Source organism: Neophocaena asiaeorientalis, unplaced genomic scaffold (assembly GCF_003031525.2).
Source record: "Neophocaena asiaeorientalis asiaeorientalis breed wild unplaced genomic scaffold, Neophocaena_asiaeorientalis_V1.1 scaffold131, whole genome shotgun sequence".
In the NCBI taxonomy this organism is placed as follows: domain Eukaryota; kingdom Metazoa; phylum Chordata; class Mammalia; order Artiodactyla; family Phocoenidae; genus Neophocaena; species Neophocaena asiaeorientalis.
In genome coordinates, this window is record NW_020173201.1 from 1,325,576 (window position 1) to 1,339,232 (window position 13,657).

The following is a 13,657-nucleotide window of genomic DNA, read 5'->3' on the forward strand; positions in this document are numbered from 1 at the left end:
CTGGAACCAGAAGTTTCCCTACGTACTTCTCCAAATGTTTATCTTCCACCACTCTCCCTGGTCACTTACTCTACACCAGCCTTTCTCTTCTTAACAGGCTCCTAAATGGCCAAGTTTGCACCTACAGCAAGCCATGCTACTTGCTCTTCCCTCTATGCAAAATCGGTTTCCCCACTCTAAAATGTAAACTCTATGAACTTTTCTGACTTCTACACTACCGTAATTCCAGCTGAACACGGAAAGCATGCAACACATACTTGCCGGATGGCTGTTGGCCTGCTTAACTGAGAACCAATTACTTTGAACAGTCCGGGTATTCTAGTTCAAGCAAAAATAAAGTAAAAGTTTATTGAATTGATTTAATAATAAACTAGTAAATAAAAGAGCTCTCATTCTGAGTCTTGATATGAAAATGCATGCCAACATCTTACCATCTTACCTGTCAAGAAGTTTGCAAGATATAGAATTTTCTTTTTCTCTTTTATGGCTCAAACAAGTATTTCTCTTTGCAATTCATTTTGCATGACTTATACCTGGTACTGAGGTTTGCTTTTCTTCTGTCAGTAATAAAGAATATCTGTATGACTTCATTACGCATTAGTTGTTTAAGCTTTGGGTTTTGTTCACTTTGTAAATTTGATTCTGTTTAACAGGTAGCAGACTACCCTGTTCATACCCAGTTCTACTTACTAGTTGTCAGACTTGGGAAATTAACGTACTCTGACCTTCAGTTTTTGTGCAGAAAATGAGATACAACTACCTACCTTGAAGGGTGGGTAAAGCATGTGAAATATCTACCACAGTGTCTGGCACATACTTCAGACTCAAAAGAATATTATTTTCCTATCCCTCTACCAGCCCTCCAGTACTAAGAGTTAGTTTGAGCTCTCCCATGCTTTTCTTTCTGCTTTCCCTTCTTTTCTTACTTCACCTTCCTCTCTCTCTCTGTGCTATTTTATTTTAGTCTCTAGGTACCTGACATCACAGAATTCCCATGAATTTTAAGTACGTGTCTTCAGGTTTTCTGAGGTAGAACTGTGTTTAATTTTAGTGATATTTTTGTTTTAACCTTATTGGATTTTTTTATAGAAACAAAGGCTTAAGTCTTCTCCAAGGACAGCTAAACACATTAAACGATGTCTGCCGACTCTGGCAAAAGGGACATTTTACCTCATACCTGCTATTTTACCAAAGACTAAAACTCATTTTCTCTTTCAAATGTTCATTTAATATACAATACTAATAGTCATAACAAGCCCATGCATTATTCATATGAATTGCGATGGCTGTACACGGTAAACAAAATATTAGCTATTTAATTACTTAAGGAACACTTGTGGTTCCCTTGTTGAGGATAACCATGTAAAATGTTTTCCTGCCAAAGATGTCTTCATGGAAATATTGAATAAAACTGAGAAGTTTGCTAATTTTCATATCCATGAAATTTAAATACATTTCTCTTCCTTATAGTAAGGATTAGAAAACTAGGAAATGTCTAATTTCAAAAGCATGATTACAACGGAAAAGGGAAGCATAAACATAAACATAAGCATAGGTAGTATTGTCATACTGAAAAAATGTTTTACAGATTATATTTTTGGTGAGTTTCACAATATCTACAGGTCATATTTACCTGTAAATATATCAAATAGAAAAACATAACTAACTCAATTTTTCCCCAAGTCTCAGCTGTTTCAAGAAGAGTAAACACTGCGGTGAAAACCTGGCTTATTTCCCTGAAAATTAGGTTGACGGCTTATTTATCAATGCTTAAAGAAGCAATTCACAATAATATTGGAATGTATGGATTTTCAAATTCCAGTGAGGTAGGTTCAGGAGATATTCCCAGTAAGCGAAGTTTAACCCTTAGGCCAAGACCAATGGATACAAGTAATATTTTTTCCTAAACTGACTTGGCAATTCTTCTCACGTTAGGGAAACCCAGTCAGCTACCTTAAATTCTTTCCAAAGCAAAGTAAAATGTATTAAAAAAAAAAAAAAAGCCTTGGACTCAGAATAAAAACAAAATGCAAAACTGTCAAGGAAATGTCTTTTAAACCACTTATAACTCTATTTTCTAAAAAGCTAAAGTTAACATTTTCTTTCAAAATTTTATGTCCAACTATACATACCTGCCCTGATAGGAAGAAGAAACTGATCAATAGCAAATACAATAATAAATATTCCTGATAAGTAGTTGCCAATTTCTACTGTATCAACTTAATTTAATTATACTATTTTCCCTTGATCACAAAGTTAAACTTCTTGGATCTTGAAATGGGATAGGAGAAGTGTGTGGGGGGGTGTCCCTCTTTGTGAACAAATATTTCTTTTACTATTTAGATATTTATATATTTCCACAGGTTTTTGCTCGAGTTAAGAATATAAAGAACTAGGCCATAAATTTCACCTTTTGTTTCTTGAGGTAACTCAAAATTTACAACTTGTTTCCCATCAATAAATCATAAGTGACATTTCCTTTCAGCTTTACAGTAGTGTTTAAGGCCATAACAGAACTTTAACTTCTACTGAAGTGATATCAAATATTGCCAAAGTACAATCACACACATTTAGTAAGATTTTAAGAAATTTAAAAATGAACTCAACTCTGAAAATGAAGAGAAACAGATTGTTTATATAGATTTGGCCAAACCAATTTAGAAAATAAAGTAACTTAGAACATTGTGACTATTTTGAGTGGTATTCTTAAAAATTCTATCTAGATACACCAATAATGATCTTAAAAACTCAGAGTTGTAAAAGGTGAGAATAAAATTTTATAGAGGATAATGAGTGCACCTTGCTGATCCTTTTAGGATGAAAAGTTCTCACTACTGTTTCAGGGGGTCTGTTCAATTCTCACCTTCCCAGTGAGGCCTATTCTGGACTTACCCTATTCAACACTGCATTCTCTCTACCTCTGCGTACCTGGTCTTCCTTACCCTGTTCCACATTTTCCCCCCATAGCATTTATTAACTTACGTATGGTATGTTGATTGTTCATTACCTATTATTCCTTGCTAGAATGTGAGATCCATGAAGACAGGAATCCACTGTTCACCCATTTGTATCCCAAGCATCTATAACAGTGCCTGACATATATCAAGTGCTCAATAACTATTGAGTGACTTGCAGTTTAGTTTCCTTGTTGCATCATGTGGTTTAAAGATGTCACTTTCTGTTTTGCTTTATTCTTAACTCCTTCCTTGCTCAAGAGAGCCTTCCCTGATCCTTCCAAAGCATAAGTCAGAATGTAATTAATTATGCTATGGTAACAAGTTGTCCCAAAATCTCAGTTCACGTCAATATGTTTACTTCTTGCTCATGCTAATATCTAACACATTCAATGTAGGGAGAGAATCTGAGGTAGTTTTGCTCATATAGTCACTCAAGACCCAAGCTGACAGAGTTGCACGATCTGGAACATGTCATGTACTCGGTCACTGTAGTAGAGAGAAGCCTAAGTATTGTACAAGGGATTTTATTTACAATGCCTTTCCTTGGAAGTGTCACATCACTTTCAGTGCTATTTTGTTGGAATAAACTAGTTACAATGGCCCCATCTAACTTCAAAGGGGTGAAAATTTAGAGGAGCATATGGAATGTTTGGTAATCATTACAGTATCACATATTATAACTTTTTAAATAAGGTCTATTTCCTCTACTAGAGTGGAAACTCCTCAAGGGCAAGAGAGGGTGTCGTTTTGATCTCTAATGTATTCCAAACATCTGCTATATATAGCGGGGACTTGATAAATACTTGTCAAATAAAAAGTTTAAAACCAAATATTAAAAATAATTAACCTTTTTAATTTTTTAAAGAAAAAATACTCTCCATAATAAAGCATTTGTTTTTACGTCCATCAGTAGCCAAATGGAATTTGATATAAACATTTCCAATATACCAACTTTGGATAAATGCACAACTTAGAAAATAACTCAATAATGCATGCATCAAGATGCTACCAACAAATTCATTAACATCCAAGATTCATTACTGTATGTCAAAGGTCATCCAGGGTTAACATTATTTTCATTACGATGAACTGTAAAATTCCAGTGAGAACTGTTTGCCTGAATCAAACTATTTAATCTCTAAAATCGGAACCTAGCACTCTCACCACCCACCCAGACCTCCCTACACTCACACACATGCACACACACTTAAAAACTGCCCATTAAGGCATTATAATGGAAAAAGAAAATAGAAACTGAATGAGCATTTGTAAACGTGGGGTATCATTTAGACAACTGTATAAAGTAGGCAGAAAATCCTAAAAGTGTACATAAATAAAAGCCAATAAATGATAAGCTACAGAAAGCCACATCTAAACATTTTAAGATAATCTCACTACAGTAAACAGATTTGACAAACTGAAACACTAGAGCCATGACTATAGGCCTTGCTCCATTCCAGCACAAACAAAATCTCTAACCATTTTAAGAACAGATGAGAATCCACATGCAACAAAGGAGATATAAATTACTTTTAATTAAAAAAATGAAAAATATAAATCCTTGTTAAACACTTCATTTAAAAATATGCAGCTTTATTTTAAAATGTGGTAATGCTCAAAGATGGCAGTTGACTTCACTCATATATGTAAAAATGTTCATAAAATATCAATACATTGGTTTGTAAGTTATGTACTGCCCTCCAGCTAAACTTTTTTCCACCAAATTCTCAAGTAACTGTTAAAAAAAAAGAGATCTACGTTCTAAGCCCACCATTATACTAATCATGGTTAAGTTCCAGAGCTAAAGGTGAACCATTCATGAAATAGTTTTGGATGTGATGGAAGTCTCATGAGCACACAGATGTAAAAACAACTAAGTGATAAACCAGCAGTGGCTTTTTTTCTGTTTTCCAGGTGTTAAACTAATTCACTCTAAATTGAGCAACTGTTTGGGAATTATAAAAAGTGAAAAGTTCACCCTTCTTTTCCAACCTATAAAGAGAAATAGAAAGGTGATGATGAAATTCACTACTAATAGTGTTTCACACATTCTGTTTAACACCTAATTCCAAAATACAAATCTTTGAAATGGTTTTTGAAGAGAAACATCTACAATGTTAAGCTTGTCTGTGCTAAATAAATGTAACCGTTTTATTTACTTAGACATGTATTATTCTGATGCTAACAATATTTAAACGTCCATGACTGACCCACTGAATTGGAAAGGGCTCTCAATAACTGCACATAATCTGCATCTGTAGTGTTAGAAAGAATCCAGTCACTGTCCATTCTCTGATGTAATTTAACATTCTACAAATCCGTGATGGAAATACTAAGCTTAAAGGCCTGGAGAGTATGCCCAGTACAAATTGCATTTTTTGAAGAAAATATATACATGAATATACAGAAAAAAATGATTGTATAGTCACTAAAGCATTAATAATAGCTGTTTCCAGGTGGTGAGATTATCACTGAAGATTTTGTTACGGGAAACTATTCTCAAAAAAGCTAACTTAAGAACCAAAGGGTATTACCACCAATGAAACTATTGTCCTTTACTGACTTTACATAACAAACTTTTAAAGCTACCAACACATGTGAATTTGTCAGAATGGCTACATACAGTCTGATATATTGTGTCGGCCAAAAAGTTCGTTCGGGTTTTTGGGTAAGATGTTAAATACCCGAACAAACTTTTGGGCCAACCCAATACCTGAAGAAGGAAGATCTCTTAAAAAATGGAAAAATACCAAGATCATGGTCATAAAGGAATAGATTTGCTCTAAAATTAAAAACAACTGATAATCATTAGGCTTCCTATAGATACATAATTCTATAGGAAAATCGGTCTCTAACATGTCATCTTTAAAAGTTTTAAAATGTTTTCCTCTATTATCTTTTTTGCTAGTTTTTTAGGTACTTATACCAGTTTAGACTGAATATTTATATTATTTTTTCCATTCACAAACATTTCTCTCTGCACTAGTGACAGCACACTGCTAATCAAAACTTACACTTAAGCCATTTAAGACTAAGTTTTAGATCTGTGGCTAATTATCTGGCAAGAATAAAAGAACAAAAAAGTTTCACATTAGCAGCAAATTGACTAGATTTAAGGGTCTTGATTTTTTGTAAGCCTTTGGAAGCCTGCATGTTAAGCACTGGTGATTTTTGTATTCTCAATGGAAATGGTGATGGCATTCACTTAACCAAGCTAGCCCAAATTAAGAGTTGTGAGAACACGCAATAAAAACAAAATTGTCAGTAAATTCCTATTTTTCAGACATCACCAAGATCATCTTATAAACCAGAATAATTTTAGACTCCAGTATAGTTTTCAACCATACTTACGATACCTAAAAAGAAAAAATGTGTGTACACACACATACTTTTCATACCTCTTTACATTATATATTCACATTTACTTTAAAAAAAGTCACATGGAGAAAATGTAAACCTGAAATAACATTAAATTCTATTGTTACATAAATGATCTGCTTTATTTTCAAAACATTTGTACAAGCTACACTTTCACTTGTTACCTTACTATGCTTTGTTGAAAGGATGTGCCTTACTTAGTCTTTAAGCTTTTAAGAATATTAGAAATAACAAGATTAAGTTCAAGTACACAAAGTCCTTTAGACTATTCTGGAATATCAATTTTTAAATGGCACAAGTCACAATGAGTAGATGAAGCTCCCCATATGTTGATGGCATACTACAGAATCATAAAGAATGGAAAAGCCACAAAATTGAAATCTGAGATATCAAATCCATTCTGGGGAATTATCTTCAGACATCTTAGTAAAAAAAATATATATGCACAATTTTTCAAAACTCGTGAACTTTTTAGGATTAGCATATTATTTAATGTGCTTGAAACAGGATGTTAAGTGTTGACTAAGACACTAAAAAAGCTAAATGCCTCTCTCAAACATGAGTAGACTGATACTCTACTCCCAAACTGACAAGAGCCCATGTTTTTATATAACTGTAGGCTTTGAAGGACAGCAGGGGAAAAAAAACCCAACAAACCTTACAAAAACTTATTAATCACATTTGGCTGCCCATCATTTAAAATGGCAATAAATCTAATCAATTTAAATTATAAATATTAAATATTCTCATTTAATAAAACACCCACACAATGACAAGAATGAGACTTTAATCAGTTTTAAGTGGAGTTTATAACACTAAGAGATAAAGGGTTGTTTACAAACACAATAACAAATGGACATCTGATTGGTACGAGGCATTATCCTGTACACATCGTAGTTTTTTGTGTATCCTCAGTGCATAGCATTTACACACAGAGCCACTGCTGCACAGCACAAGAGTATCTGAAGAGGCTGAATCAGAGTAAGGCTGTTTAACAGACTGAAATTTTTTAGTATATATATTCTATATGAAAACAGATTGAACTTTTGAACTGGCAGGGTAGAAGGCAACTCTGCCAAACACTGCAGTTAAAGCCCCCACTTGAGTGCACAGTTCCACCCCTTCCATCTGCATGCATAACACATTAACAGTATTTAAAGGTAAACGAGGCACTTTGTGGCAACCACAGCCATCGTTATGAACATATTGCACAAATTTTCTAGAACTAAACAGTAACTTGTACCCTACTTTTATTTTTTAAAGCTGAAACATTTGATGCTGCCGGTAAACTCCACTTAAGTTTATAACCTGTGCCACAGCAAAGAATGGTGATGCTATTTATTCAACTACCCTTTAATAATTATGGCAAAAAATGTTCAAGAGGAGCTACAGAGGACTTGGGATGGTACAGGGCCCAATTGTAAGCTTTCTTAAAAGTGATGCCTTCAAGTAACTTCAGACATGTAAGCGGCTGCACATCCAAAAAGTCTAAGAAAACATTCCAGAAACTCAAAGAGATTACCTACAGAATGCATTTCAGGCTAATCATGAATACTGTCATAAATAAAGTTTTAATTAGGACTCAAAAACCTTTCAGTCATAGCAATTCTTGTCAAATTCTATGGGCGTGGTAACTGAAATAAAGGAGAGTAGTATGTATAATATATATTTATATATATATAATATATATAATGCCATTTTTCCATTTCCAATGACTACACCATAAAATGTAAGCAAGGCTTCTCAAAAACACTGAAACATTCAAAATCAAAACCCTCATTCAGACCTTCACATTCCAAAGGAAAAATAATAACAGTGCAAAGCCCATTATAATGTCATTATTTATGACCTGGCCCTCCATGTTACATATTGGAACCATACAAGTTACGCTTTAATATACTGTGCCCAAAACTGTAACAAATAACAGTATTAATAACCATCTTCAAAACATGAATAGCTGATTTTCATTTTAGTCAACAGTTTTCAGCTTTTATGAAAGACAAGGTGACATATAAATTTCAATGATGAGATCTTAGGAATAGGTGTCTCTAACTTTACCAATTTAACTTATGAGCAGTCAATCAGTTCTCTATATATCAATGTTTAAATATAAATGTGTAAATCCTAACAGCTTTGTTAAAATTTTAAAAATTTTATTTGTTGAATGAAACTGATGAGGTATGGAAAACATGTCAAGATTATTTACTAAGAATATTTTAGATGAAGTTCTGCCTAATCTATTTACCATCAAACTCTATAAATGCTGCTCTAGTAGGTCCTATGCAATCTGTATTTGTAAATTAACTAGGTCAGACCACAGCTAGTGAACAATTTCAGCACCAATAAGTTATTGAAAATGAGATTTTACACCATTAAGAAATAAATTGGCTGGATGGTCAAATGTTTCAAGGTCAAGGTATCATTTGAAAGATACCAAATTTCTGGGGGAAAAAATTCTTTTCAATCATATCTTCACATTAACTTTACAATAGTAGTTGTACTCTGCTTAAAATCGTATGCAGTCTGGGCATATCAAATATATGATATTTAAGAAGTGAAATTGAAGCCCTTGTCCTAACTCTAGCACTATGAAGAAATGATTCAACACTGCACATTTAAAAAAATCTATTCTTTCAATAGCAAATTGATAAAAGCATTATGTGGGACAATTTCTACTGAAAAAGTAAATGACATTATTTGTGCAGTGTTGAAAATTTACTGCAACTCTAATTTCCTTTTTAACACAAATAACGTCCTTTTAAATATAAACATTATATGTATTCAGTATTCAAGTAAAATTCCCTAACAGTTAATGACATTTAAAAAATGTGCAAAACTGCAAAACTCATTGTAATGAATGTGTAAGGTCAAAAGGGTGGAACGGCTGACATCTATTGGATTGAATAAGTGCATCATAAATCTTTAAAGGAAAAAAAACCGCTTACTGTAGAATCTCAAATTGAAATTTCCTGTGCAGCATTACAAAACATTTTATATTTAATGAGAAAAAAGAAGCTTTTAGGCAGCACATGAAGCATCCACAGCAGGTATACGATTGAAAACTAATAAAATAAATGTAAGTTGTTGACTGATGTAGGTAATAATAGCATCTGACTTTTAGCACTGGCCTTGATTACACAGGAGATGGAGCAGTCATTACAATTGAGAAAACATATTTAATAAATCATTGTCAATTTTTATAATGTTTCAAGCCCATTCTTTGTCGATAGCCTCCACATTTATATGGTTAAGTCATTGTTGCTGTGTTTCTTATCTATGACCACATTATTTTTATATCCCTTCATTTGTGGATTCTTAAGATGTTGTGGAAGGTTCATTCCTGTACCCCTATACAGATTCACTCCCTCTAGCTGCCTTTTCTAGCACCAATATGCTTAAAAAAAATAAAATGCACAAATAACAAGCAGTGACAGCGGCCAATTCCTCAAATGTCCAGATTAACAACTGTAGCATGCTAAAGAAAGGTGTGTGTAAATAGCTGGAGATGGTATATGGTCCAGAGTCCAGCGTAAAACATATTCCTTTCTGAGCATTCCCTCCATTCCCCTAACCCGAATACATGCATTAGAATGTAGCAAAACCCTTTAGAAACTCCTCTTAGCCAACTGCAAACTTATCTGTTGCCACAAGTGCAAAGGGGTAGGATGTGAACCTGTATATCACAAAGCTCTTTAGCCACTTCAGTTGGTGACAGAACACAAAATGAGAAATTCCTACGTATACACATCAGTCTGTCTCCACTTTTTATAAAACTGGAATAAAATGGGAAAGTGCCATCTTTATTTATCCTAATTGAATTTTAAATGTCCTTTTGACACAAAAAGGTATATACATGACACAGCTACACAACCTTTTTTCAACTGGACAACAAGTGTCAAAACCCTGTGGATGTATAGGGTAAAACAAGATTGGTCAGGAAAAGAGAATTGTTCCTATAACTGGTAATCTGACACAATGTCCTATTGCCATTAAAAAAAAAGGTCCATTTTCAGTTTATTCAAGTTTGTTTTCATGGTGTTTTATCCCTCTTGATAAAAAAAAAAATCAGACTTTTGTAATTTGTGTATGCTGATCTTCATCAAAAGGTTCATTCTCTGGATCAGAGTCAGTGGTGTCAGAATATCTATAATGATCAGGTTCATTGTCACTAACATCTGGTGTTACAGAAGTTGAACTGCTAGCCTCTGGATTTGATGGCTCCTCTACTGTTTTTGTGAAGTACAGCTTCACCTAGAGAAAGAAGAGAAAGTATAAATGGAAAATCCATAAATCTGACTAATCTTAATTTACTTAAAGATACATATTTTTGACAGATTCATTTTTAAGTACTATGACACATATCTTTAAAGGGCCTTTTATTATGACCCTCTTCTTAAGATTTCCTACATTTTCTTTCTTGGTATATACTGAAAAGAAACTGGGATGTTAATATACTATATTTTTTAATAGGCATGTTACAAGCATTAACTAAATAATTCTGCAAAAGAAATGTATTGAGTTCAATAGTCCACATAATCTATTTTCAATCACAAAATTCAACTCACAAAGAGGTGAGTTCCAAAAGAATGTTTCACTTAACTACTTATCTGAAATTCAATGTATTTTCTGATACAAACAATACTAAAAAATACAGATACTACACTATGTAAAATACTGATTAACAATGATGTTTAGGATTCCATTCGCCCTAAAAACTTCACCAAAAGGGAGTCATAAGAAAGTTAATATCCTACAGTGCTCTTAACAGTGAACCAACAGCCTTATAGGCAGAGCTGAAATAACTGTCAAAACAACTCTAGGGCTTCCCCGGTGGCGCAGTGGTTGGGAGTCCGCCTGCCGATGCAGGGGACACGGGTTCGTGCCCCGGTCCGGGAAGATCCCACATGCCACGGAGCGGCTGGGCCGGTGAGCCATGGCCACTGAGCCTGTGCTCCGCAACGGGAGAGGCCGCAGCAGTGAGAGGCCCGCGTACCGCAAACAAAACAAAACAACACTAAACGGTAGGTATCTATTTTAAAAGAGAGAAAGCTATAGCTCAGAAAGGTTAGGGAACCCGCTAAAGGCCGCATATCTAATAGGTAGTGGATATGGGATTTAAATTAGATCTGACTCCAAATCCTTTGATCATTCTATTATATCTACAGCCCCTCCCCCATGATCCAAGAATCATTATCAATTTTTCTCCTTCTCCTACATCCAAAATCCAATCCATCAGTAAATCCTTTTAGTTCTACCTTCAACTAGCCTCCCAGCTTTCATTCTTGCCCCTCTCGAGTCTACATTTTAAAGGAGGGGACAGAGTAAACTTTTAAAGACAAAATTCAGATTACATCTTTCCCGTGCAGAAAACACTCAACATCTTCACACTTGGACTGATGTGCGTTAGTCAAAACAATTTCTTATCTATTGCTCCTCAAATAAACCAAGCTCACTCCTGTCTCAGGGCTTCTGCACCAGCTTTTCCCTCTTTTCCCAGATATTTGTATAGCTCACTCATATGTTTACTTATAACTGAAATAGTTTTTATTTGTAATTACAAATATAAAACCTCTTGCAATATTAAAACAGAAAATAAGAAAGTTAGAGGAAGTCACATTTTAAAAGCTAATAATTGAGTAAAATATAGGCAGAGAAAAGAAAGTAAATGGAAACCTACAAATTCTAGAAGACACTACTGAACACTTTAAATATAAGATCTAAAGGCACTTATTATTAGATACATTTTCACTTAAAACAGGTAGCCCCCCCTTTATTTTTATTATTACTAGCAATATTCTTATAAGCTATGATTAGGTCTGCTACATTGTATAGAAATGGAATGAAGAGAGAATTTAAAAAGAGAAGGGAGGAGGGTATGGTGAAAGGAAGAGAGAAAAATGAAGTAGAATAAGCAACAGGAAAGGGGAAGAAAAAATGGCAAACCACCATTTGGGAATGTTTACAAGTCAGCTTTTTAACCTGGAGAATTCTCCTCTACAAATATAAATAGAAATATACACATACATATCACATTTAGATAAAAGTAAAAGGAACCAAATAATTCCATAATAAGAGGAAGTAGAGTTTTACAAAGAGAAGGAGAGGGGAGGATGATCAGAGGCCTTACAGAGCACATGAGATTGAAGTTAAGGTTAGAATGTGAGGGACAGCCACGTGAAGGGCAGGGAAAGGCCAAGGGTGGAGAGGTTCGGGGAGAAGGAAAAGAATTGTAAAGACCTGAGGCAGAAGAGTGTAGCATTTTGAAGAACTGAAAAGAGACCAGGTCTGAGAGTGAATCGCAGGGAGAGAATGTGGCTAGAGTAGATGCAGAAGGTGGTCCTGTGCTAAATTAGGCAGTTCCTGCAGGTCACATCAAAAAAGCACAAGGTCTTCCAAAAGTACAAACAGGAGTGATGCAATCAAGTCATTTTTAAGATCACTCTAAGGAGTTGAGAATAAACTGGAGGGGACAAGAGTAAAAGCAGTGAGAACATTCTACAGGAGTCATTCCCAAAGGGCTGAGTTGCTTTCCACTTCTGTTTTCACCTTTTCCTACTTCATATCCAACTTACTTAAATCCCCTCCCTAACCTACGCCCCAGATTTCACCAACTAACAAAGAATAGGGTAAGGAAACTGTAGCCTTTTGACTCTCTGTACATTGGATTTCACTGACTTACTGCTAAATAAACAATGCTTATGAATATACGTAATTTAAAAATTAGCCAAGCAAGTCTTTCACCAGCTACACACCTAGAATAAAACACACACACACACAGAACCACTCACCAACTCCTCAAAATGTTTTTAACTGACCTTAAAATTTGGAGAAAAGTATCGGTTGGCCTTGTCTTTATTTGCTTTGTCGAGATCATTTTTTGTTAAAGTGAGTACTAGATATTCCTTGTCATTATCTGCACGCTCTATACTGCAAATACTATCAATTTCTTGATCACATAGACTTCCATTTTCTACTTTTTCTGAGGTTTCCTCTGGTCCTGGTATGAAGAATGTATTTACCCAAAAGTGAAACATTTTGTCCTAAGAAAAAAAAAGAAAACAGACAAATTTTTTTTTTAAAAAGACAATGTTACTTATATTCAACATTTGCCCTAAGAAGTGAACATATTATGCCATGTGTCATTAATATTCTGAATAAAGGTAAACACAAAGACTAATACTGGGCAATCTGTGGGTTATCTGTTGCATCTAGTTCACATAGGAATTTTTCCTTTAATTCAAATCTAGACCAAAAATATAATTCCACAAGCTCTAAAATAAACTTACTTTAATACTTTAAGTAAAATATTTCCTTTTCTAGTC

General features: G+C 34.3%; 1 protein-coding gene across 1 annotated transcript in view; it reads right to left on the minus strand.

The window, feature by feature from the left end:
* Positions 1 to 7,105: 7,105 nt before the first annotated feature.
* The window catches only part of PTEN (phosphatase and tensin homolog), an 89,354-nt gene continuing 82,802 nt past the window's right edge, over positions 7,106 to 13,657 (minus strand). Inside the window, exons 8-9 of the mRNA XM_024744811.1 lie at positions 13,151 to 13,375; positions 7,106 to 10,586 (exon numbers count right to left, since the gene is read on the minus strand). Of these exons, the coding sequence (XP_024600579.1) occupies positions 10,401 to 10,586; positions 13,151 to 13,375 (411 nt within the window). The 3' untranslated portion in view covers positions 7,106 to 10,400. The remainder of the gene's footprint in view (positions 10,587 to 13,150; positions 13,376 to 13,657) is intronic.